The 25623-nt window shown below is 38.3% G+C and overlaps 2 protein-coding genes across 2 annotated transcripts; one reads left to right on the forward strand and one right to left on the reverse strand.

Moving 5' to 3' along the window:
* Positions 1-322: 322 nt before the first annotated feature.
* On the reverse strand, positions 323-10616 carry LOC145460202 (mannose-1-phosphate guanyltransferase beta-A-like). Its single transcript, XM_081444946.1, has 10 exons — positions 10372-10616; positions 7020-7100; positions 6373-6421; positions 5966-6108; positions 5236-5394; positions 4413-4491; positions 3762-3889; positions 2717-2795; positions 1809-1912; positions 323-1465 (listed from the first exon to the last, which is right to left on the reverse strand). The coding sequence occupies exons 1-10, from the start codon at positions 10498-10500 to the stop codon at positions 1334-1336; spliced, it is 1083 nt and encodes a 360-aa protein (XP_081301072.1). The 5' UTR covers positions 10501-10616; the 3' UTR covers positions 323-1333.
* Positions 10617-11224: 608 nt separating this feature from the next.
* Positions 11225-25252, forward strand: LOC145502660 (twinfilin-2-A-like). The gene is made up of 10 exons (XM_081482007.1): positions 11225-11355; positions 13011-13088; positions 13759-13809; positions 14940-15067; positions 15935-16030; positions 17103-17207; positions 18305-18430; positions 18568-18721; positions 19000-19124; positions 20111-25252. The coding sequence occupies exons 1-10, from the start codon at positions 11331-11333 to the stop codon at positions 20276-20278; spliced, it is 1056 nt and encodes a 351-aa protein (XP_081338133.1). The 5' UTR covers positions 11225-11330; the 3' UTR covers positions 20279-25252.
* Positions 25253-25623: the final 371 nt, after the last annotated feature.

Here is a 25623-nt window from a genome sequence, read left to right on the forward strand (position 1 = left end):
GGCCCAGGTCAAACGTCGAACTTTCACACGAGGCGAACTTAACTGAGCTAAACTGAACTAAAAGTTCGACGTTTGAATCAACTGAGTTTGGATCGACTAAAATTGCAATTTAGTCCGTCTCATGTGAAGTTCGACGTTTGACCTGGGCCTTACTAATCCCTTATACAGACCAACCTATTACACTGGTTTATTTATTTTATTTTATTTTATTTTTTTGTTGATTGGAGAAAAAGAAAATCCATCCCCTTTAGTAAACCAATCTGCTTCTGTGTCCCACTGCCTCCTGACCTTCAAATAAATTCAGACATTATTCATAATCTATAAAAATGTTTATTGAAAGACTAATGTAGCTGTTATATTAACTCTTCGGTTTCTTTCTCCGTCTACACCTTTCTAGCTTCTGTCTAAGGGTTTAGTAAGGATGGTACACTCATGAGAGAGAATGGGCCATATTCGTATTCTCGGTGCTGGACTGGAACTAGCTTGCAATGGAGGCTCTTGCGGGTGAATATCATTAAAAAGAGATTGATGTCATTTGCATTTGAAAAGACTCCGTGCATTAGCCTCGGTTGCAAGCTTGATCCAGTCCAAAACCGGCAATACGAATATACGGCCTGTTTGAATTCTTGTCTGGCGGTCTGGCGTCGTTGGAAATAGGCCAATGCCGAGTTACTTTGTACCTCTGTTTCGAAACGAGTGCTCGTACAAAACCTTTCAGGTGAAAATGAGTTTGATTTGCATAAAAATGAACCTGTAGGTGGAATACAATTTCATATGAATGATTTTGCACGAAGACTCGGTTTGACACTGGCACAAGGCATCTCGGAAGTGGCCTATTAATTTAGGGGGCTTAAGCAATAATCACGACGACGCTTCGTAAAAAAGAGAAAAAAACAACCAAAAACAGTATCTATTTAATACCATCTTTCAATCCAAAAGGAAATGTGAAAAATCAGCCGTCGTGGCTTATCGTTCTCCAAAGATACGTAGAACCTGCGCAGGCACGTTGTTTTGCAGAGGACGGCTAGGAAATGGGCAAAGATTTATAACGCACGTACAGAACCATTCTACTCATTAAACCTCTTGTTTGGTGGCTATATATCTCGCTTCCAATGCCTTCGTGGTTTGCTTAAGGTCCTTATTACGGGGGCAACAGCTGAGATGCTAATCCATCGTAGAATTCCCGATAACCCCTGCGTCGCTGTCGTGTTTAATAAAGATCCCAGTTAAAATATCCATTTTTTTTTTTATATAGCGACGTCTTCACTAAAAAGCTACTCATTGAAAAATCTAATAGAGTCATATTATAAATTTGTCGTTGACAATTCACTATTTACATGATAATCTGCGGCTCTGGTGACGAGTCGGAGATGGATTTGTGAGGAAGTATCCTTCCTCCGTTAATATATAATTCATCTTTTACTATGACGTCTTCGCCAAGCACAGATACGCCCTCCATTCGAACCTGCAAAAAATAAAATTACGCAATTCCAATCACACAGTTAAGAGCGAGAGTCTTGTTTTTCTGTTCTCAAGTAAACTTCCAAGTGCATAGTGATGTCCTTCGTTAGACAACTAGTAGTCCTTCTTTTGCGTAGTCCGTCGTGCGAATGACGGATTACTGAAACATAGGTTAACTTATGTTTCAGAAGAAAACCTTTTTGCGGGAATTCCTTTGTATAAGATCGAATTTCAAGATGTTACTGTTAAGAGTGAGAGACTCAAGTGCAAAAACAACTGGACGTACAAATATTACAAAGACATAAAACGTCAAGGACGTTCGATTCTCTAACAGAAATTTAACCTACCCATTGTCCTACAACTGATTTCCAACCTATGATAGCAGAGTGGATCCAAGAGTGCGACCTAATGACGGCTTCTCGTAGAATTGTGCAACGTGAAAGACATGCTCCTGATAAACAACAATAACAACAGCGTCAGTTACTCTGACTTCTTTGCACTCCTTGTTTGCATTGTAACCCAACGCTTCGCTGCTGTTGCGTCCCCTTTATATCGTACAGCACGGCTTATCCATGGCTTGGCAGTCTCCTTGTCACGCAACACCAATCCACATTACAATGTATAAGCATTGTGTGACGACACCATAACGCTTGCGAAGAAGTCAAATTAGCTAAGGGATGAGAACTAGTACGGTTTCTAGTCGACTGTCTAAAGTGACTATTTGTTCCTTAGTGTAGACTTTGCCAAGCTCTTATTGGTTATGCATTCTTTTGGGAAACACGCCTTAAAACTGCCCCGTTAATAACAAAACCTCTTTGTTATGACCATTTTCTTTGCCCCGAAGAAAACGCCAAGTCAAACCTGTACTACATGTGCCGACACAATTTTGTGTGATTAGTGCTCCTTTAATGTTCTTGGGGTGCAATTTGTTCAGAGTTATTTGCGTCCACTATGATTGGATGGAAGAAATTCGTTTTCTTGATAAGACTGGTATGATTATAATTTGCGTAGCAAGCGATGTTCAAAGGGAAAGGAGAGGGGAAAGTAGAACTGCGAAGCGCATGAAAACTTAATAATCTTGACGGACGAGTCACATCTCCCATCCCTCATCCCGTCCCCGGTCCCAGTCCCTGGTCAGTGAAGAAAGTGCGGCTTGTAAGCGTCCTTCTCAGAGGTCCCGGCGAGTGAGTCGACACAAACTGTCCGACGTCGACTGACTTGTAATACAGTGCAGTGAAAGCTCCCTTGTACTTACCGTCTTGGATGACAGCGCTTGGTCCAATGACTACATTAGGTCCTATTCTACAACCTTCTCCTATAGTAGCTGTAGGATCCTACACCAACAGAACAAGAGGTGTCAAAGAAAGAAAATCAGTACTTTAAACATAGTTAATAAAAACTGTTTCAAAGGACTTCTGTCATGGTATTTTGAGTCATTTTAGTCCCGTACAGAATTGCCTTTTAATTGAACGGCACCTGAAAAGGGTAGTTAACTAAGATAGAAAAACACCGAAGAGATAATGATAAACCATAAAGGAACAAGGATGGTTAAGGATGGAGAAGATTAACACTGATTACAAACGACGAACTTGAAAAATTTAGATGCCTAAACCGTGACGTACGATGCAACAAATTATTTCTGAAAATTAAGTACCTGACAAAAGCAATATCCTAAGAAATGCACAGAATTCAAGACATGTTTTTTAGTCGTGCGTTCTGACACTACCCGGTTGTTCAACAACCGACTTTACCCTAATGATAATTCTAAGAGAGATTTTAATTTATATTACGTAAAATCATTTTTCACTTTCAAAACTTGAACTGGTAACGTCACTAAACAGTTTACTTGAGAAAATTATGCGTTTTTACTAGCACATCAGTGTCTACAGAAAGAAGTACAGTTCTATTGCTTTTTCCAAACTTGGTCATCGTTGTAATAAGGAATAAATTTTGTACTTAGAATGCCCAGCACTTTTCGTCGAAAAGCTTCGAAACGGACTGCACTACTAGAAATGATGTACTAATTAAAACAAAATTTTAAACCAACCGTTTAATCGGGGGAGGGGGTGCCCATGATGGGGGAGGGGGTGCCCATGATGGGGGAGGGGGTGCCCATGATGGGGGATGGGGTGTCCATGATGGGGGAGGGGTGCCCATGATGGGGATGGGGTGTCCATGATGGGGGAGGGGGTGCCCATGATGGGGGAGAGGGTTCCCATGATGGAGGCAGATGCCCATGGGTGGGGGAGGGGTGCAAGAAATCTCAGAAGTGGTTGAAACTACTGGTTTGCAGCACTCACCACCAACACATTCCCTATAATTCCTGGTCCCTCGTACAGAAGTTCTGGATGTTTTTCTCTCAGGTGATGAAGAAACATTCCCATTCCAGTGAGGAAGTCCTTTGGTTGGCCAACATCCATCCAAAAACCTGAATAAACAGTAAAATGAATAAACAGTATTTGTAAGACTACAAACAGTGGAATCCCAAATTTAAAACCAGCTAGAGTATATTATTACTAGAAAAATGACAAGTGGTTCTAAAAATCAGGAGTTCAGAGAATCCAGCCTGGTAATTTTTTCCTCATAGCTTTTTTTAATTTGTCGAGAGAGGTACATGTAAAGATAATCGCTTTGAATAATTGAGAGGTTTGAAAAATCTGGAAATCCACTGTGAATGTATTTTTGAATTTACATTAATTTGGACAGGAGCATGGAAAAACCAATATAGGGCCTTGAAATGCATTGCACAGCCTATACAATGTACTCCAAGGCCATATCCCTACATTTAGGTAAAACATTAACACAATGCAGAATATTTGGGGGGAAAATCATTGAGATATGGGATACTTAGATCAGATAAAATAGGATATCAAGTAGGGAAATTGGTCATTTTTAAAACTGGAATTAACAGAACACCGGATATTTTATTTTATACATGTATTACAGCCTACCTGAAAGGTTGTATGCAAATAGATCATCATCCTGAGCCATTCGTGGAAATATTTCCTTTTCAATTGATGTCGGTCTGAGCTGTGAGGTAATATCAGTGAACAAATACTTCATCACAACACACAGACATGTTATGCAGACATGTATGGTAATTTATATACATTGTACAGGTATACATTTTCACAGTCTTTTCCATCTCAAAAATATGTTTACCAATAACCAAGATTGCTGTCATCATAATTCTACAGAAATATGACATGATCATAATAAATGTAAATTATATGTATAATTTATAAAGGAATTTCAGTATTTAAAGAGGAAGCCACATCAGGCCAGATGGTTTCTATGCAGGTCCGTTTTCCAGGTTGAATTGAATAAAATTAAAGAAATGCTGGTTTTTCAGGGGGGAGGAAAACTGGAGTGCTCCTGGAGAGAAATACATGTACCCCCAGAACAAGGTGAGAAGTAGCCTACAGCAGCCTCACCTTTGCATTGAGTCACATGTGAGGGAAGAGAGAGTCGGCGAGTGAAGTTATCTGACAGAGAGGAGTGTGGGAGGGTGGTGGGTGTGCACTCTCCAAATATGAGCTTGCTTGCAGGTTGGATGAGAAGCACCCATACTAAACCATCAAGTGCCACCAGGGTGTTATCAAAACTGGGCTGGAATAGTGGAAGGCACTCACTCTCACCACATCACCATGCCTGCTTCTTCAAAGTGGGTGCCTCTTCTCATCCCAAGGGAGTCCACTTATGGGTGATTCAAGTTACTTTTAATAGGATTAAGATGCAATTATATAGAGTAACCCAAAAGGTACTTCAACTTACCTCAATTCTCGCTAACATCTTTGGATTAAATATGTACAGGCCAGCATTGATTTTGTTTGACACATAGACTTGAGGCTTTTCCACAAATTTTTCAATTCGGCCTGTGTTTGAATCAAAGACTACCACACCATACTTAGATGGTTCTTCAACTTTTGTCACCTGTTAAGATGTACGCAAAGGAAAATGAGTATCTGGATGAGCATGGTAATTATTTTATTTACTGCACTGCTTAATAAGACATGAATTCTGCCCGATCAAAGGTTTTGCATTTTGTTACCGTCAATCATCTGAGGAAACAGAGGTTACATGTACCTCAATGGCTTCAAAAGGTCACGACCTTGGGTTTTGATTGGTAGATTTTGATCCTTTTTTTTCCTTCAGAGGTTTGTAAGTTGTCATAATTATGAAAGCAAGATTTACTTTTTTAAGGATTTGAACTTGATATTGTTATTGAAAGGTAGAGGAAATGTTTTTAACTGTCTGAAAAATGTGCGACTCAAAATTTTTTCTTGTGTTTTGGCATTTCCCATTTTGACATAGTGTACAGTGATGTCAGTGTTTATTGACCATGATTAACTTGTTGACTGTCACACAGAAGCGCACAATAAAGTTGTAAGACTCAAAGATCTTCAGCAAGAATCATTTTTCATTAATAAAGTTCACTACACTGAACCGATTAAAAAATAACATGCATCCCATGGACAATATGATGTCGAAGTGTTGTACTTACAACAATAGTGCCTTCCTTGCCATGGTCTTTATGGAATTTTAGCATGTCCTTGAATGGGAAGTCGCACACAACGTCACTATTTAAGACAAAAAACGGCTCCTCGTCTACAGTAAGATGATCTCGTGCCAAAGCCAGTGGCCCAGCTGAAAAAACAAATAAATAAGCAAATAAAAACAATATTCAAGATACAGAAAATGTCTAGTGCCTGTTTGCTTGTTCCCAGCTTGATAAGAGACATATAAAGTACAAAGAAAGCCAGACAAAATTAATTATTTGTGCAGCAGGCACAGGTAACTTACACATTTCCATTCTTAATAATTTTTATTAATCTAAATTGAAATGATTGATTCATTTATTCATTATTAATAAAAACCTCTATCATAACTAGTGAAAGAAAGTTCATTTACCAGTTCCAAGAGGTTCTTTTTCTTGAGAAATTGTAATTGTAATCCCTAACTGCAAAAACACAACAACAGCAAGAACAGAAAAAAAAAATAGTCATTAATAATAACAAAAAAAGATAAATAAATAAGAATATATATATATAAAGGCAAAATACACAAATTAAGAAAAATACAAAATTTTTTAACTTAGTTATGAACACTATTTCTTTGATTACCGATTGGGATAAGTATACATGTAATATATATTTTTATTATTATTATTATTATTATTATTATTATTATTATTTTTGTTTTTGTTTTTTTGGAAAAAAATCAACAACAACAACAACAACAAAACAGGAAAAGGGATCATCATTATTAATAATTATTAATTCATTGTCATTCGTTTGTTTAATTTACATGTATATACTCTCATAAATATTGAGTTTTATCCTGATGTGTTTTCATTGCAGCTCATCCAAAAAGCTTTGGAGCATTTCTCCTGATTTTTTTTTTTTTTTTTCAGAATTCTCTTTTTGAACAGAAGTTTTATGTCTAGAGATACAACATACATGTATCATTACATCACAAGTTTTAATTTTGTCCAAATTGGTTGTTTTCATTGTAGCTTATTAAAGAAACTTCCAATAGCAATCATATTTTCAACTCACCCTGGTCTCTTGCTGTTTCATCTCCTTTTCCAACATCTCTGCTCGATAACTTACAGCAAGAATAATATGTTTCACCCCAGCCTTTTAGGAAGAGAAAAACAAGACAAAAATAATTACGAAACTTAACGGAAAAAAGTGTTTTAAGCTTTTCGTAGTAATCATACATCCTGCTGTTGAATTTATCGCTGATAATTAGCATGTCTGTAGTACTATTGTTTTTAATGCTTTCGCTAAATTGTGTAATTAATCCTATTGTTGTATTTTTGTGATAAATTATTTTGCATTCAATCTGTTATGTAACTTCTTAACAGCTTAGCATTAGATAATTATTGTAAACCATTATACTTTAAATTTCACTAGTTAACTCCATGAAGGTCATGAGACTGAAACAGTTTTTAAATAAATATTCAACATTTTTATGGCTTTGATGTACCACACTGTTTTTGAAGTTCACTATTTAATGAAGACAATACATGTTTTGGATGAGACATCATCCATTGTCAGTTGTACAGTGAGAAATAAAGTGAAAATTATGCACTGAATAGTATAACAAAGTGCAAGATATTAACATCGTATGGTTTGTCAAAGCCATATCTTACTTTGTGCTGCTATGAAGCCCTGGCAACATTTTTATGTAAAAATTGTCCACTTTTAGTCTCTTTTAACTGCAGTGGAATCCTGATTTTTCAAACCTCAAGTGAAACGAGAATTGGTTCGAAAAATTGCATAGTTTGAGAAATCAGGGGTAAAATTACAGTGTTCGACTGACAGGGGGAACGACTTTTGGTTAGAATTATTGGGAGGTTAAAAAAAATGAGGGTTCGAGAAATCAGGATTCCACTGTAGTATATGTAGAGGATATTACAAAGTGGTGCAGAGATATGAATTTCATTTTTAATTTATAAAAACTATTTCATATTTAGCTAGCATAGTGAGTAAAACATTGTTTTGAACACAAGAAAATATAATTCATATCTTTTTTATTTTATAGACAAACTGCCTGTTTGCGCATTCAAAAAACCACGAAGAAGTGGGAAATGGCGTCATCAATACCCCCACAGGCACTAGCAAGGATACGGAAAATATACCACTTGAGTCCCAGAGCTAGTTTCGTTCGTATGAATTTAATGAGTGGCGTATTTTCTATTACCGATATATAATAAATAGAGGATTTTACACAGTGGCAGAGAGAGATATGTACTTTACTTTGAAGCAGTAAAATATTATTTTGAACAAGAGAAATTCAAATTTATGTATTTAAGACACCATGCAATTTTCTTTTTATTCAATCTATAGAAACAAGTGTTTTACTGAGAAAAAGTTGTGAAAAGTGCCAAAAGACATCATAAATTTATTCTCACTAGTGAAGATATACGGAAAATACACCACTTGGGTCCTGGATGTAGTTTCGTATGAATTTTACAAGTGGTGTATTTTACACACACACACACACAAAAATAATAATATTTATGTCTTTATAGTAAATAGAGGATATTACACAGTGATGAGAAGATATGAATTTTATGTTCGAGTGGCAAGAACAATATCTCATGAGTGAACGCAGCAAACGAGTGAGATATTGTTCTTGGCACAAGAACACAAAATTCATATCTTTGAGATAACGTGTAATGTTCTTTTTATTATATAGACACACTGATGAGGGGGGCATTTTTGACTATTTTCCAAAGATTTCTGACCACTTTCCGAAGATTTCCGAAAAATCTCCAAAACTTGACAATGTCAGAAGGTCACACGAATGCTGCAAAAGATTTCTGAAAAATTCCAAAGATTACCGAAGATTTCCGAAGATTGCTGAAGACTTCCAAGGAAGACCCGAAAATGTTTCAATGATACACCAACGAAATAAGGAAAAATTTGAGACAAAAACTTGATATCAGTGAAATTATCCATATCTCACTAGTGAGGATATGGAAAATACACCACTTGAGTCCCGGATGTGGTTTCGTATGAATTTTACGAGTGGGGTATTTTCCATTTAGAGCGTCTCTTTGACTCTGCTCACAGACAAAAGGATCTTGATTAGAAGTCTTTAGAGTTATATTAACTGCCACAAATAATACAGGCATTATTGAAAGGTTGTGAGCTTCAGCCATCCCTGCTTCATTTTCAGAGGAAGCCCCGACATAGTGAGCCCATTTATAACCATGTCCTAGCAAGTAAGTTATTCCGAGCAGTCAAAAAGACTAAAAGTAACAAGCATCCCAACCTGATCAATCGATGAAACTGATAATCGATAACAATAAATCGATTGATATCGGAAATTGATGACCAATCAATGAACAAAAATGTTGTGGTTTTCAATTACCATTGATTGCCATCGATTGTCGTCAATTGTCATCACTTGTCATCAATTATTATCGATTCCCATCGATTGTCATTGACTAGCAATTTCATCGACTTCCATATTTTTGGGGTGGGTTTATAAAATACATATCGTATCTGGACTTGCCAAAGTTACTAATGCAAGAAGAGCTACGCCAGTTACTTCTACTCTAACTTAGCCGGGAGCTTAGGTAGGTCAGGAGAGTAAAATGAGGAAAGATGGTTGATGCGTAAAAACAGTTAATTCCCTGGGTTGATGTTCTCCGCAATCATGTATCTCATCTCCTTTGACCGCAAAAGGGCCACTTAAGTAGATGTTCAAAATGGCTTGACAGACGGTTATTTCCTGGTTATTTCGGCAGAAGACAAGAAGTAGCCAGACACCTGAGACACTTACTTAGCTGTGAGCGGAACACAAAGATCGATTACAATTAAATCAGCGGGACATCAAGCAAATGTAAATAAAAAATCGATGGCAATCGATGGCAATCCGATGGCAATCTATTGCAATCGATAGCAATTAGAGGACTCGAGGTTGTGATTATCGATTGGTCATTGATTGGCTGATAGTAATCGATAACAATTAGCTAATTGTCATCGATTGATATCGACTGATCGATTGGATTTCCGATCATCGATTGATCAGACCGGGCATGTATGGAAGGCAGAACCCTGGTACTATAATCAGTATAGTTTTCTTTGTTACATGTAGATAGGGACTTCTCTGTATTTGAGGTAGCAAGGGAGTTGTTAGAAATCAACTTTATTAAATTTTCACCTACAGTTCAGAAAAAAAAAATCTCTACAACAAGCTAAAGTTTCAAGTGTCCATTGAAGCCTCGAATTGAATTCGATTTTATGAATATTTCTCCGACAAGATTATCATATTCGGGATGAAATTATACAACCAAGAGAAGCTTCATCACACAACATTTTCATCTACAAAATAACTAAACTTAGTTTAGTTTGATCTCGTGATCAAAGTTTAACGCGTATAACGTTATCTCACCTCCGCTAAAGCTTCAACTTGGTGCATAACCATGGGTTTATTGCAGAATTCCACCAGTGGCTTTGGTTTTGACAGGGTAAGCGGTCGAAGCCTCGTGCCATAACCTCCTACAAGTATGAGAGCTTTCATTTTTTAATCTAGATTAGCGAAAAACGTCCCTAAAAGATGGAAATTTACGTAGAATCAATGAGAAATGTGTAAACCAACGAAGGTGCTGCAACGTGTCGGGAGTTGTGATGTAATAAGAATATTTTTCTCGATCAGTAGCTGTTCGGCTGTAGAAAGAGGCTTCGAAAAATTTGTAATCATTTTTCGCATGAAAAATGACAAAAAACAAACTTATACTCTAACTAGATGGGATGAGAATTAAAATAATAGTAAAGTTGATTTTACTGGAAGCTAAATCTCTGTTTTGCATGTTGATTTGTTTGTTAAATTCTCTATAGTTATCAATGGCATATTTACCGCTGACAGATATTGCTGTCACGAAATGTCACAGAAACAAACCGCGGAACCAAGGCAATGAATAAAGCACAGCAAAAATTTCCCATAATTCAAAACGGAAAATTTGAAAGAGTATTACTGATTGTTTTAGTTGCTTCTTTCAAATAAATATAAATTGTTCCTAAAATTTACCCATAAAATCATAAAATTATCGTTTTATTTGTTCAAATATACCCTATTCAGTCCTTTAAATTATTTTGAACAACGATCTCACAATGAATAAAAATTCAAGTTAAAATTTTTGTTTCCAATACGCATTTTTAATTTTGAAGTACGTTTTGGTAATACAATATGAATATCAGGTTCACTTCCTGCTTGCTATGAGCGGAAGTGACGTAACGGGAGTTTCATGACGTCATGCAAAATGGCCGGTCCTGGAAGTTCCTGACACAGGTTGGTTTGACTGTGTCGGAGGAGGGTCTTTGATTGCTGTTTTGTTATTTCTCATTTAAAGAATGTCTCACCAGACTGGCATTCAAGGTTAGTTTACTAGTGAAGTTTACGTTTTGCTTATTGGTACAATAGCAAACTTTTTTGAGTGATAATATCTAAAATTTTGTCATTGATTTGCTCAAACTTCCTGACTAGCCGGCCGCCGACATGATTTGTGAGCTAAGAAAGATGTCCCATATAGCTTGACATTTATGGCAGCTACACCAAAGTAGTTCCTCGATGTTTTCTTTACTGTGCCAGCAGCTTTCGTTTTTCAAAGAATAGAGTGGTTTGGCAGTGTGGCTAAACACTTGCCGAATTCGTGTATACCTTGCTCAAGTCGTAGTGAAATGATTTTTGGGCAGCAATTTCGGACTAAACTGCATTTACTGATGCGCTGTTATGTATACGCATTGCCTCGTCTCTTATGGGGACTCTTTTTTTTATTGATATACAATCCTATTAGGCATTCGTATCTTCAGTGTTCTAACATAACGTATTTTGTAAGCTGCTGCCTTTCACAGGTCTCCCAGTTAATACTGTGACACAGGTCGTCCACAGTAGTAAAGAGATCAGGTTTCTTCATATTACGTGAATATGTAATTTAACAGTCAAACTTCCATTAACCTACCCATCCTACCTGTACAATTGACACTTCCAGCAGTTGGACACCTTAACTCGATGAAATGACATCACTAGTCCCATTTTCCCCACTGCTTGGTCATGCTTCAAATGATGCTCACTTTGAAAAATCCTAAAAAAATTGGCACTTACAGTAGTCATAGTCCCAACTGTATACTTACAGTTGTAAAGTAAAGTCTGCATACGAGCCAAGTGGCCCATCAGGCTGGAGCTTGTCCCGGTTTCTGTAACATGAAGCGACTAGGAGTGTTTCTACTCCCCCCTGGATGGGATGCTAGTCCATCGCAGGGTTACCCCTAGCATTAAGTTCGTCGGTACCCATTTATACACCTGGGTGGAAATAGGCACTGAGGGTAAAGTGTCTTGCCTAAGAACACAAGACAATGTCCCCGGCCAGGGCTCGAACCTGGACCGCTTGATCCAGAAACGAGCGCACTAACCATGAGGCCACCGTGCCTCACACAACAGTTATGCCATAATCCAATGACTTGGAAATGGTAAAACCCGAAAGACATATTTCATTGAATGTGATGAATACCTACAGTAAAATTAACAAGACGTGCTGAAGCGATATGTGATTAAAATAATAGTAATACTAATTGTCGTGGCTAATCGCCGTCGCAAAGTACAGCAACGATGCAGCTCAACAAGAACTGGTGCATTTACAACTGAGGGTTCTGATATGTCTGACAGCCTTTTCCAGATTCTGTTGTGGTGTTTAAGAAAAATTGCTATAAAACAAACAACAGTTTGCTCTCCATTTACTTAATAATGATTCATGTCAGTGTTTTGGAGCATTTTTTGTGGGAGGCCAGTAAAGGGCTTTAAAAATATATCCATACCTCCCCCATGGAAGGGACCCCATACCCCTCTGGAAATTCAATTAAGCTTTATACATTTCTTTAAATTTTTTGTTCTTACTTAACCCCTCCCCCCACCCCTCCCTAGAAAATTCATATCCTTTCTTTGAGTGGAATAAGATATTTTCTGGAACTGCACAATTGAATTTTAATACTGCTTTGACCCAAAAAAATTTACCAAATTTCTATCATTTTTTTCAGCAAATGATGATCTCAAGGCCCTGTTTGCCAGATCAAAAGAAGGCAGCATAAGAACCATTAAAGTGGATATTCAGGATGGTATGTTGTAATATGTTCTACCCATCAGTTGCTGATCAGAGATCAAAGAAAAATAGATGTAAAAGCTTGCTCTTTGTGCAAGATGTAATTTGCCTGTATTACTGCAAAATCCCTCCCTCCCAGTCCAAGTAGCATGATTTAGTAATCTCAAATTATTACGCTACTGCAATAATTTCAACCTGTGTTTTGAATTTGTACTCAACCTGTAATTTGAATTTACTAAAAAAATTGTCCCCAAGTTATCTTAAGCCTCTGTTTCAAAACAAGTCTTTGTGCACCACATTTATATGAAAATGAGTTTGATTTGCATGAAAATGAACCTGTAGGCTGGACACATTTTCATTTGAATGGTTTTGCAAAAAGGCTCATTTTGACACAGAGGCACAGGGTAACCAGAAATGGTCTTTAGATACACTTTGCTTGTTCATCAGGTAAAGGACAGAATCCACAAGCCTAAACTGGTACAAAATCCACTTGTTGTGGGCTGGCAAATGTGACTTACATGCATGTTTTTTGCATGGTGCTGATGATCCGGGACTGTTGTTGATGTCCTGTGACATATATACAATAGTTTGATTTCCTCAAACGTCAAATGTATTGGCCCTAGAAAGCCAGTACCAGTGGTCAATTAAAGCTAGTATTCTAGTTGTACGGTGTTGTCTTTTTTCAGAGCAGTTAATATGTTGTGAGAGCAAGGAGCCTGAAGGAGACTGGGAGAGTGATATCCTTGATCAAATTAACAAGAGCAGTATTGATTTATAGTTTTCCTCTTCAGACAGTGAGTTCGTCTTCTAGTCAAGCAATGCCTTTAGGAGATTTACATAACAGTCTGAACAAAATCCATAGCAGTTGACAACATACGTGATATTATATACACTGTAATTACACTGTAATTATGTAGTTGATATATCAGAGGTGTTTGTTGTGAACTACATGCATGTAGGTTGGCTTCATTGTGGATGCTTAGCATGTTCTAGGCTTTTGGTCAGTGGGAATGATTAAAAAAAGTGGGCAGAGTCTTTCTCTCCTAGACCCCGACCCAAACTCTGAAGCTCCCTACACTGTGCAACATTAGAATGAAATTGATAAATAAGGTTGAATGTCAGATGGGTCACCAGTGAGACAGAGTGTCACTCCAAAAAACGTATATTTTTTGTCAACGCTAGTAAAAACCTTGCTCTGAGTTTAGCCACACACCAAAGTTTCAGCCTCTAAAGTGCAGGTTTTCGTCATGAAATTTGTCTCCATATAAGTCCAAAATTTGAACATCTTTGCTGCCATTTTGAACAGTACTCAGCAGTTAGGCTGCGTTTTCATGACGTCATTCCGTCCGAGAGATTTTGTCCAAATGGCTTCCTACAAGCCTTTTAACTATCACTATGGGTTATGGCTGCTCTTGAGCCATATTATTTTGAGCCAGACATGCTCCAAACTCAGAAATGATAGCATTGAAGATAGTGAAGTGGATAATCGCTTGGCAAATATAGATTTTGACCTTGTGAAGGATGCCTAGTCAATTGCAGGTTTTCTCCTTCCCTCCAATTTCGAGTCGGATGGAGTGATGTCAAATTTATAAACACGGCCTGGCTGCCAAGACAGTTTCAAAATGGCGGCCTCCAAAGTCACTTCTTTCAAGAAAAATTTCTTCAGGATGGCGGGCACTTCAGAGGCTGAAACTTTAGTTAGTGGAAAAGCTGAATGTTTACTTGCTATAGGCGAAGACAAAAAAGTAAGCTATTTGAGTGACCTTCTCCTTTAACAAAACATTACACTTTTCGGTAACCCAGTTCAGTAACCCAGTATGCTTTGCAGTTTGTTATTTTGCATGAGTTAGCCTTTGACTCTGTTTACATTATGATAAAACTATTCTGCCGCTGTTAGACGAGAAGGATCCTTGCTACTTGTTTTATCGCCTGGACACCAAAAATAATCAAGGCTATGAATGGCTGTTCATCTCTTACTCTCCTGACTTTGCCAAGGTGAGTTAATATGACATTAAACATTGAACAAGAAGTATCAATGAAAGCTTAAAAATTAGACAACAAAATCATGGAATTTCCATGTGTGATTTAGTTTAATTCAAGAGCGATGCAATGCATTAACTAGTTTATCTCCCGGTTTTAATTAGGAAATACTCAGACTGGCAAAAGAACATTTTGACTTAATAGGAGATCTAGAGGAGAAACATTGCATGAATTTTCTTAGATGTGGCTTTTAGACAAGTTCTCTAATTAACAATTGATTACATTATGCTCAGGTTCAAGATTTCTATCACATGATAGTTGACATGGGTGCAACCCAAATCAACTCTCCTGCAATAGAAATCGAGAGCAAATAATCCTATTGTTTTAGTATAAATCTACTTGTTGTTCAATACTTTATCTAAATCCTCTTCACAGATGCCTTGAAAATGCAAAGAAACATCCAGCATTTTGTTAAAAAGTCCACACTGCTACGCTACTCACTATCTACAACAGAATATATAGTGAGTAGCGTAACCAATCAACGAATGGTATCCGTGATAGAACTCTAGTAGACTTATACTAATTTAAAATAGATTTGAGATCAAAGTGGTTCTAAACTGGATTTATCAGACAGTCAATATTCTATTCTTCCATATTTAGTGTCACCATATTTGAAAAGTACACTTTGTAAATTAAACTGTCTAGTTTGAAATCATTTTGACTTGTTGATATTTCTTAGCTACGTCTTACATAATTATATGCACCATATGTTCACCTTGTGTTTGACAGTTTTGATGGTTAATAACAGGATGGGTACAATATGCAACATTCAGTCTAGTGGCTGCAATCTTGTAATTAAAAATGTATTTCGTTCCCTTGTAGCCTCAGCGGAAGATGTTGTTTGCTGGCACAAAGGCTACTCTAAAGAAAGAGTTTGGAGGAGGTCACATAAGAGATGAAATTTTTGGTACTCATCCGGTGTGCAAATAATTTTTGCCTCAAATTATATTATTTTACTTACTTATGCATGTAAATTGTTGATGACCACCTTGTCTTTGCAAGTTTACATTCAAACATCAGGCCATGCTTTGCATGTTGCTATTAGGATTTCAAAACACATTACCCCTTAAGCCACAGTCAACAGCTACCTCCAGTTAGTAGTTACATGTACTTTATGACACTACAAGCCCACATACATGTAACTTTTAAATTACTAAGATATCAGGTTTGACTAGTGTAGCTAAAAATAATAGTCACTGGGTTGGGAACTAGCTTTCCAAATCCATTTATAAGTCTGTATTCAACAGTGGTCTCAGAGGTGGGACAACTCTGTTAGCCACAGTAATACTCGCTTGGGAAAACTACTAGTTTCTATGTAAATCTTCTTGTACATGTAATTTATTGTTCATCTGTATGGACCAGCATTGTTCAGTTCCAGAAAATATCCATACTCCCCCCACAGAAGGGATTGGAATTTCCAGGGGTGGGGGGTTCTGTAAGACCAAAAAATTTAAAGAAATGTATGAAGCTCAATCGGAATTTCCAAAGGGGTTGGGGCAGGGGGGGGGGGGGAGGGACTTAGAAAAATTCCCTTCTGTGGGGGAGGTGTGGATATTTTCTGGAACTGCACATTTATCAACCCACATTAACCAGACTGATATCAGGGCATACAGTGTAGTATCACGTAGCTTGAATTGTTAGCCATTGCCAGTGGTTTCATTCATGTCTTTAGCAGGAGGGCAACTGGTTCTCACAGGTGGGCAAAACTATTTGATTTGAAATTCTTTATTATACAGGAAACTTTCCACTAGGCAGTCAAACCCGCTGGGCAAAATCGTCTTCGCAGCTGGTCAATTTGCCCGATGCCAGGCCCTTAAGGAAACCCCAGCATTGCACTAGAGTTTTTGTTAATAAGCCCTTAAATGTGTCACTCTACCAGAAGGCTCTACATGTGGGTCTTATACAGTCACATATGAAGGTTGCTTCTGGGCTGCAGTTAACAGTTTAAACTAAATATGAGCTTTCTAATGAAGTTGTCTTGTTCTTGTAGTCAGATGTTTCTTTAAGTGGATTTAAAAAACACAAAGTTTCCGAGAGTGCTCCTCCTCCTCTCACAGACCAAGAACTGGAATTGGAAATGGTCAAACAACAAGAGGTTAGGGATTTGATTTTACTGTTCAGACTTTTGTAAATTGTTACTAGTTCCTATTGTACCTTAACCCCATTCAGACTTGACTGCTAACTTACAGAACACAGCTTACGTTTTCCAACTTGGTCTAAAAATTTATCTGGGATAATTCTTATTTAGTATGACATTATGTGGTTCTTGGAACTTGATGTTACCATGGCAACCACATTTCCACCTTTTGACATGCATGTTTTTTTTTTTTTTTCCAAAATGGAATTTTGTTATTTTTATTGGCAATGTCTAACTTTCATGTAGTCATTTTTACATTGTTAGGACTTAAAGCGGTTTTCAGGCTACATGTTTTGTGTAAAAAAACTCCTCCCACACTTTCATCTTATCAGAAGTAAAACCAAACTCAATTATGACTTGTTGGCACACATTTTCTTGCACTTTGTGCCAGCTACAGATATTAATTACTTGGCATTTTGATTTGGTTCACTGTTTAACAATTAGACCAGTGGCTCTTGAGGGCGAAGGGTCTAATTGTTTTAGTATCACCCAACTAGTCAGACAGAAAAGGCAATAATAAAGTTAGCAAATGCAAGTTGAAGAAATATTTATTTGGGAATAAAATTAAAGAAAGCATCACGTTTGATTGTGCCAATTTTGCTACTCAAGGACTATTACTAATTATTGTAATAGTCCTCTAGTAGCGCAGCCAATTAAAATGCAGGATTTGCATTGGTCCACTAGTTGGGTGATACTAAATTATAATAGACCCTGTGTCCTTTGTGACGAGCTAGAGTGATTACTTTTGTTTAGGTTTTATGACACTCAATAGTAAACAGCCCTATAAGCATTGGTTTGTTGATTTTGTTGCTTTTGAGACAGTTTTTGGTGGTTTTCACACATTTTTGTGACAAGTGTTCAAGGTTAGACTTCAGAATTTTAGGCTACATGTTTCATGACACTTAAAATGTAGAGTGTCGAACAATAAGGAATACTTTTTGATGCTTGCACAGATCACCTTAAGTCCGTGTACTGTATAAAACTTACAAGGGAAGGGCATTTTCTTTTATTTTAAACTTAGCATAAAAGTAAGCAATAATTTTCCTTTATTTCAGATGCGGGCAGATATTAGTGTGGATAGCAAACAGAGTCATATGACTGGTGTCCAGTTTCCCTTAACTGATGAAGCTCTAGAAAAACTAGTTGAACTGAAGGAGAAAAAGCTAAGCCTCGTCCAATTAGTAAGTCAGACATAAGAGTTTAAACCTCAATCTTATTTTGTATGAAATAATATTAAACAGCAGTTGAATGAAAAAAATCGGAAAAGCGTGACAGCGTTAAAAAGGTCCATTCGTGACATCCCTCCTCTCTCCTACAGGAACTTGATATACCAAGTGAAACAATTGTACTCGTGGACACAAAAGACGACGTTGCTGCTAACGATTTGTCAGGTCACGTCCCAGGCGACAGGGGACGTTTTGTTTTCTACCTTTTTAAGCATACTTTTGAAGGAGACTTCTTAGAGTCCGTAGGTGAGAGAGAACTTAACATTTTTCATTTCTTTAGTTGCCTTCACATAAAGCTTTCGAGCAGGAGATATTGCGCTGAGTTACAAGAGGGTTTTTATTCAAAAATCTGTAGTACTTACAGCGACGCTGTTAATAGACATAGACATCGAAATGACATACACTTTATTTAGACACGGTCTTATGTCACCACAGAAACCAGAGTAACACGCTGGCTCTGATCCGCCATGAAATTGAAACTGTAACTGTAGATAACTTGCTGTCTTGTTTTCATTGTATTGCAGTTTTCGTGTATTCAATGCCGGGATACAAATGTTCCATAAAGGAGCGTATGTTGTATTCCACATGCAAGGGACCGTTACTGGATGTAGCCACAGGCAACAACGTTGGACTTGAGATAGGAAGAAAGGTATGATTACGAAGTAGTTTTGTCCGTGCGTCCGGGCGTCCGGGCGTCCGTGCATCTCAGTTGAAATTTACAGTACTTATTATTGTCGTGTAGTAACAGCTAACGTGAAGCTTTTCAAATCGTTACAGCCCGCCATTTCGGGCCGTAAAGAAGACAAACACAATGACTTGAGCGTACAAGGAACTGAAGTCTCTTGCATGGGTTCCTGTGTCCGTCCCTCCGGCCGTCCTTCCGTCTGTTCACTCGTTCATTCGCTCGCTTGTGTTTTAAAAGCACAAGAGGAACGTTTAGAACTCAGAAGAAACGCTTTAATCCAAAGAGTTCGTAACCGTCGAGTTACATCTCACAGCTGACTATAGACGCATAAATTATGACATACTTTTACTTGTTCTTATTCATTCATCATGCACATGCACACATTATACATGAATTCCTATACATTCATATATATAAACTAGCATATTATTACAGTTTGTTCGTCCCTTCGTTCTTTCGTTCCTTCGTTTGCTTGTTCGCTCGTTCGCTCGTTCGCTCGTTCCTTCGTTCCTTCGTTCCTTCGTTCCTTCGTTCCTTCGTTCCTTCGTTCCTTCGTTCCTTCGTTCCTTCGTTCCTTCGTTCCTTCGTTCCTTCGTTCCTTCGTTCCTTCGTTCCTTCGTTCCTTCGTTCCTTCGTTCCTTCGTTCCTTCGTTCCTTCGTTCCTTCGTTCCTTCGTTCCTTCGTTCCTTCGTTCCTTCGTTCCTTCGTTCCTTCGTTCCTTCGTTCCTTCGGTCGTTCGTTCGTTTGTTCAATCGATTGATCGATCGGTACCATAAAAACAAACAGACAAACAAACAAACAAAAACCATAAACCAAAGAAGCTAAAAACAGAAAACCCAACAACAACAAGAAAGCCTGCAATAAATCGTTCTCTTGTTTTCCAAGGGAGGAATGACACACAATTTTAACTAAATTGGAAAGACTGTAATTTCGATCTTGTTGTTTTCCAGATTGAAACTTCAGACCCTTCAGAGTTGAACGAAGAGTTCCTTCAAGACCAACTCCACCCCCGCAAGGATCTCATCAGGCAAAAGTTTGCTAAGCCTCCCAAGGCAGCCGGAAGTCGTGGACCCAGGCGGATCCATAATCCGCAGGGGGAGGGGGCTAGTGGGAATTGATTTAATAATTAGATTTTATAGTAGTATCACACGTTTGCTTGTATTTTATTTTTTTGATAAGAAGAAAAAACCGTGTTTAATTAGTAACAAATTAGTTGCTCTCTGCAGAGGGGCAAGATTGTGCCAAAATGGTTCATGTCGTGTCCCAACGGATAGCAACTCGCATAGAAAGAAAATTGTCTGTTTTCCATCTCTCCATCTAGACAAGTGTAATTTTATGAGAGTGTATGTACAGTGTGTTTGTTCTCAGCTGAATACAATCACTCTTCGTAGAATTATTCTGCACCAAAAGTTCTGTATGTGAAAGAAACTGGTATAGACCGCGTGATATCGTTCTGGGTAAAATTGACAGCAGTCATCACTTATGTGTTTACTAAGATGTGTTACAATTAATCTTTAAATTCTCACATGAGCTAATAGCGTTGTAAAAGTTTGTAAAACTGTGCTTCTAAACATCTCATAAAGCCATTTACTGCGAGCATCCCTTCCCTCTTGACTGCTAACTATTTTTTTGTCTTTCTCTTTTTTCTTTTTATTCCCCGTGATTTTGTTCGTCTTTTTTGTGGTACAGCATTGCTACTTTGAAATGGTTTAATGTTCGTATTTTATTGAAGGCACATGTACGTTTTGCTAAAAATTCAAAAGCGCTCGTTGCAACGCGTTGCAAATTGTTATGACTTATTAGTAAGATCCTTTTGGAAATAAAACCAGCTATGACGAGTCAAGGTTTAATAGCAAACGAGACTGGTCATCAAAAAACGTAATTTACTAATCATATTCAAAGTGAAAAGGTAGCCCGTGACATGCGCGTAAAATATATATAACTACTTGCCAATCGTAAACATGCCAAAGCGAATAACACAAAGGAAAGTGTGTAACGTGGGGCAAGCGCGCGAAAACTTGCAACCATTGGAAAGCGCGGGAAACGTTGTCATCCGTGGCAAGTGCGGGAAAAAATGTAACCCGTGGTAAGCCAAGCGCGGGAAGTGGCGTAAACCTTGGCGGGAAAATGTATCATTAAGGTGACATATGCTGCATTGCGGAGATGAAATGGCAGCCTAAAGGAATCAAAGTGGCTGTGAGCCACTGAACTTGGAAAATAAATTATGACAGGGTGTTATGAGGCATTGCTCATTAGGAACTACTTGTGATGTGAGGGCAGGCTAGCTTTCGAACAAGCCCATAAAGCCTTTTTCCATTCAGGGGTGTGTTGTTATATTTGCAAAATGAAAACGTTCAACATTAAGAAACTTTGTTACTCAGGCCTCCCTACACGTTTAACATTACATATATCTGTGCATGTCTTCCCTGTGCTGTCAAAAACGGCAAGATCATTTTGTTTCGTCAACAGTGAGGTACAGACTGAGCGAAACACTTGAGCCTGCGGAACGTGAACAAGATTAATACTTCTGCTTTTCAGTAACTTATGTGCAAGGGGCTCAGTGTAATAAGCGCTGGCTCGCCATGCGAGACATTGGGAATTGGAATCCGAGTAGCGACTACTGATTATTCTCTCTTTTCTTTTTCTGTCAAGAAACCATTTACCGAAAAGTAGCGTTTGTCTTTCCGTTTCGGGTGTTAAAGAATCGCCTGGAGCCTTTAATCATTCGTGTATATCGATTGCTTTCGAACGCACAATATCACGTAGGCTTGTGCAGGAAAAACCACGAAAAACGAAGAATAGAACTCCCGGCCCTGACGAAATAACAGCAGATGTTTACACCTCAGCACAAATGCTGTATGAAGTGTATAAAAACGTCTGGGAGAATGAAACTTTCCCGGTAGACTGGGAAGAGGGCGATCTTGTGAAAATCCCCAAAAAGGGTAACTTAGCTGACTGCTCCAGCTATAGAGGCATCACTATATATGCTTTCTTTCCCAGGCAAGATCCTTAACAGGATCGTTCTTCAACGACTTAGTGCCGCTCTTGAGACTATCAGGAGGGACCAATAAATGAGCGTCATCGCGATATAATATGAGCCATATCGCTGCCTTAGGGCATCCTTTTTTTTTTCTCTGTTCAGCGTCGTCCGACCGACCCAGATTTTCGCGTTTTCAAAAAAAAAAAAAAAAAAAAAAAGCTACACAGAAGGCAATGAAGGCAATGACACATTATTTCAAACAATTGTCACTTTAATCTGAAACATAAGCAATTTTTTGCTTTACAGATTTTTAGTTTTTCCCTGTTCTCGTTTGATTTTAACAACGACGTCGACTTTTTCCTTCCTCCATTGCCACGATGTTGACTTGTAAACCACACCTTGTTGTTTCCAGGCTCCAGGGATATTATGCTGAGGTACCGGGCCTCCTAGCTCCAGACTCCTTTTCCAATTTTATTTTTGTTTTTTTTCCTTTTCCGACCGACCGACCCAAAATCAGAAAACGCATTCGACAATAAACGAAAAAAAAAAGGGGGGGGGGGGTGGCCTTACGAATTATTGTCGAACAGTCTTTGGAGTGGAACTCATCTCTGAATGTCACCGTCGTAGATTTTGAGAAGGCTTTCGATAGTGTGGACCATGCTACACTTTGGAAGACCGTATACTATTATAGTGTACCCGAAAAATTTATTTCCCTTATCAAAGCATCATACAGTGACTCTATGGTCACAGTGGTTCATGATGGAGAGCTTTCAGACCCATTCTTAGTAAAAACCGGTGTTCGACAAGGCTGCCTCCCGTCTCCTTTGCTTTTCCTGTTGGTTGTTGACTGGGTATTGCGAACCACTACAGGAGGTGCAAGAACTGGTCTCCAGTCGACTCTCGCATCTCAGCTGCACGACCTAGACTTTGCTGACGACATTGCTCTACTCGTTCATATTTGCCAACATGCACAAGCAAAGGCCCAAGCACTGGCTTCAGTGGCAAAGCTGAAGGTTTGAGCTTCCAAAACACAAGACTGAGATCAGGAGAATTAACAATACCAGCCCAAACCCTGTCACATTGGAAAATGAAGTTCTCGAAAATGTATCTTCCTTCACCTATCTAAGCAGTGTGATATCTACAGGTGGCGGCTCCGAGCAAGATGCACAGATAAGAATTGATAACGGTATATCTGCGTTTCTCTAAGAGCGTTATGGAAATCCAAAACCTCAAGCCTTAAGACCAAGCTAGGATTTTCAATAGTAAACATCAAAGCAGTTTTACTATTTTACTAAGGAAATCATGGCTAGCTAAGTACGCAGGAGAAAGAAGAGGTGAATTGGTCATATGCTCAGGAAACCTCAGGACCGTGTGATAAGGCAAGCGCTATTTTGGAACCCTCAGGGTAGGAGCTGCCCCAAACTGACCTGGAAACGACCAGTGAACCACGAACTGCGTCAATCTAGATCGGATTGGCAGAAAATTGCTAGATTAGCCCAAGATCGCCCTGAATGGCATGCTTTCGTGGATGCCCTATGCTCCTCACAGGAGCCACGGGGTCAGGGAAGATGGCAAGCTCGCGAAAGCGTAATCGAGAAAGGCAAAAAATTGGTAAACGGAAAGAAATCCACGGCAAGCACAGACGTAACTGGTGGAAAAAGCAGGGAAACAAGTCACCGGGAAGGCGTGTGGAAGGTGGGTAACTGGCCTTTGAGCTTGGATATATATATCTTATTAGATGTTTTGGTGTTTAGTATCGCTGTCTATTTTTACGAGTTGCGTCCGTAGGGCGAGTCAAAATACAAACAACAAGTAAAAATAGGCAGCGATACTACACACCAAAACATCTCATAAGAGATTTATTATCCAACTGCTGTATTCAATAAATTTATCAATGAAAGAGGAAGAGTGTGACAGTTTTGCATGCGCGCGCCGACCTGTACAGCAAACAGGTTTTCTACTGTACAAATACGCCATACAGGTTTTCTACTGTACAATCTCGCTGTATATTTGTACTGTTATTTGGACAGTATTCGCTGCAGTTGGATAATAAAGTGCATTATTTCGAGCATAATAAGCCTGTTAGGTCGTTTGTGATGAGAAACGTTTATCTGGAGATAACAGACGATATAGGAGGAATGTTTTGAACATTTCAAAGGGAATAAGAGGTGACAAAAAGTCGGTAACAAAAAAACTGCAAAGTAATGGCACCAAGACTGAAATGACGTTTTCTTTTTAGAGGATTATATTAAGGTGTTGGTTGATTCTTTTGTTCAGTGTATTACGTTTGGATCTATGTATCGATCAACTGAAGACATCAACATAACGGCAAGCATGAATTAACCATCTGATGTTTCCTGGGAAGCGAGAGGATACTGGCTAGCACATGGGAAGGGCTGGAAGGGGAAGAGAAGAATTTGAACAAGCTCCCTCTAAATGATTTAGAGCTCTTTCAAATTCTTCTCAGCCTTCCCTTCCCAGCCCTTCCCATGTGCTAGCCAGTATCAATAAACGGTCAAAGTTTGCGGGTGATACATTTTTGTTGTTTTATCAGGATTGCACGCACCTGAAAATCAGACCTTTAAAGTCCTTGGAAAGTACATTGGGTCCTTGAAAAACCGTTGAAATGTTTTGTTTGACTGTTTCACTAAGGGTTGACCAAGAAGGGGAAAAAACCCTGAATTCTCTCCATTCATTCTCTTAACCCTTACTCCCTAAAAGCGCCATTTGGCACACAGCATCATAACTTTGTGAATATTTGAGAGATTTCTATGATCTTTGGCCACGAAAATTGTCTTGTAAAGATCTACTCATTGAAGGCATAACATTGTGACCCCTTCCTATCTAAGATGTAGTTGACCACCCCCATAACTTCACAATTTCTTTTTTTGAGATGCACATAGAATGCAAGACTTGTTTCACATCAAGCTATGTACTAAGACATGCTAAATAAGCTACAGTTCGGGAGCATACCTATGATATTTGAGAACTGATACGTGTTGGAAGGTTTTCATTTTCACATTTCAAAACAATTTCTCTCAAAATGACTACCTCCTTCATAATTGCTGATGGCAGTTCTTAAATAAGCTGATCAGTGGCTTTCAAATCGTATATTGTACACAGGCAGAGAGCCTTTATTTACTGATTTAGGATAAACTGTCGTTTGCCTTAGAGGGTTAAGGGTTAAAAGAGCTTTGCCATGGTTTGCGTATCTTGAAAAGTTCAGCCCAAATTTTTCGAATTAGTCGTTTGTAAACCGTGTCAATCTTCTCCATCCTTAACCATCCTTGTTCCTTTATGGTTTATTAGAATCTTTTTGGTGTTTTTCTCTCTTAGTAAACAATTATTCTCAGGTTTCCTTCAATTTAAATATAATTTTGTACGCGACCAAAAAAAACTCCAAATACCGTGACTGAGCTTCTTTAATACCTCAATCTAATGATATAATTTTTTCAGTGGATGGATTCCTTGAAATAAATGGAA

This window comes from Orbicella franksi, chromosome 11 (genome assembly GCF_964199315.1).
Source record: "Orbicella franksi chromosome 11, jaOrbFran1.1, whole genome shotgun sequence".
Lineage (NCBI taxonomy): Eukaryota > Metazoa > Cnidaria > Anthozoa > Scleractinia > Merulinidae > Orbicella > Orbicella franksi.

Coding starts and splice junctions, on each gene's coding strand:
- LOC145460202 (XM_081444946.1), bottom strand. CDS start 10,500: ATGAAAGCTCTCATACTTGTAGGAGGTTATGGCACGAGGCTTCGACCG. Junction 3,890..4,412: donor ATTTGCATACAACCTTTCAG/GTAGGCTGTAAT, acceptor CTGTTTATTCAG/GTTTTTGGATGGATGTTGGC. Junction 2,796..3,761: donor TTATAGGGAATGTGTTGGTG/GTGAGTGCTGCA, acceptor CTGTTGGTGTAG/GATCCTACAGCTACTATAGG.
- LOC145502660 (XM_081482007.1), top strand. CDS start 11,331: ATGTCTCACCAGACTGGCATTCAAG. Junction 15,068..15,934: donor ACTCTCCTGACTTTGCCAAG/GTGAGTTAATAT, acceptor GTTCCCTTGTAG/CCTCAGCGGAAGATGTTGTT. Junction 16,031..17,102: donor AAATTTTTGGTACTCATCCG/GTGTGCAAATAA, acceptor TTGTTCTTGTAG/TCAGATGTTTCTTTAAGTGG.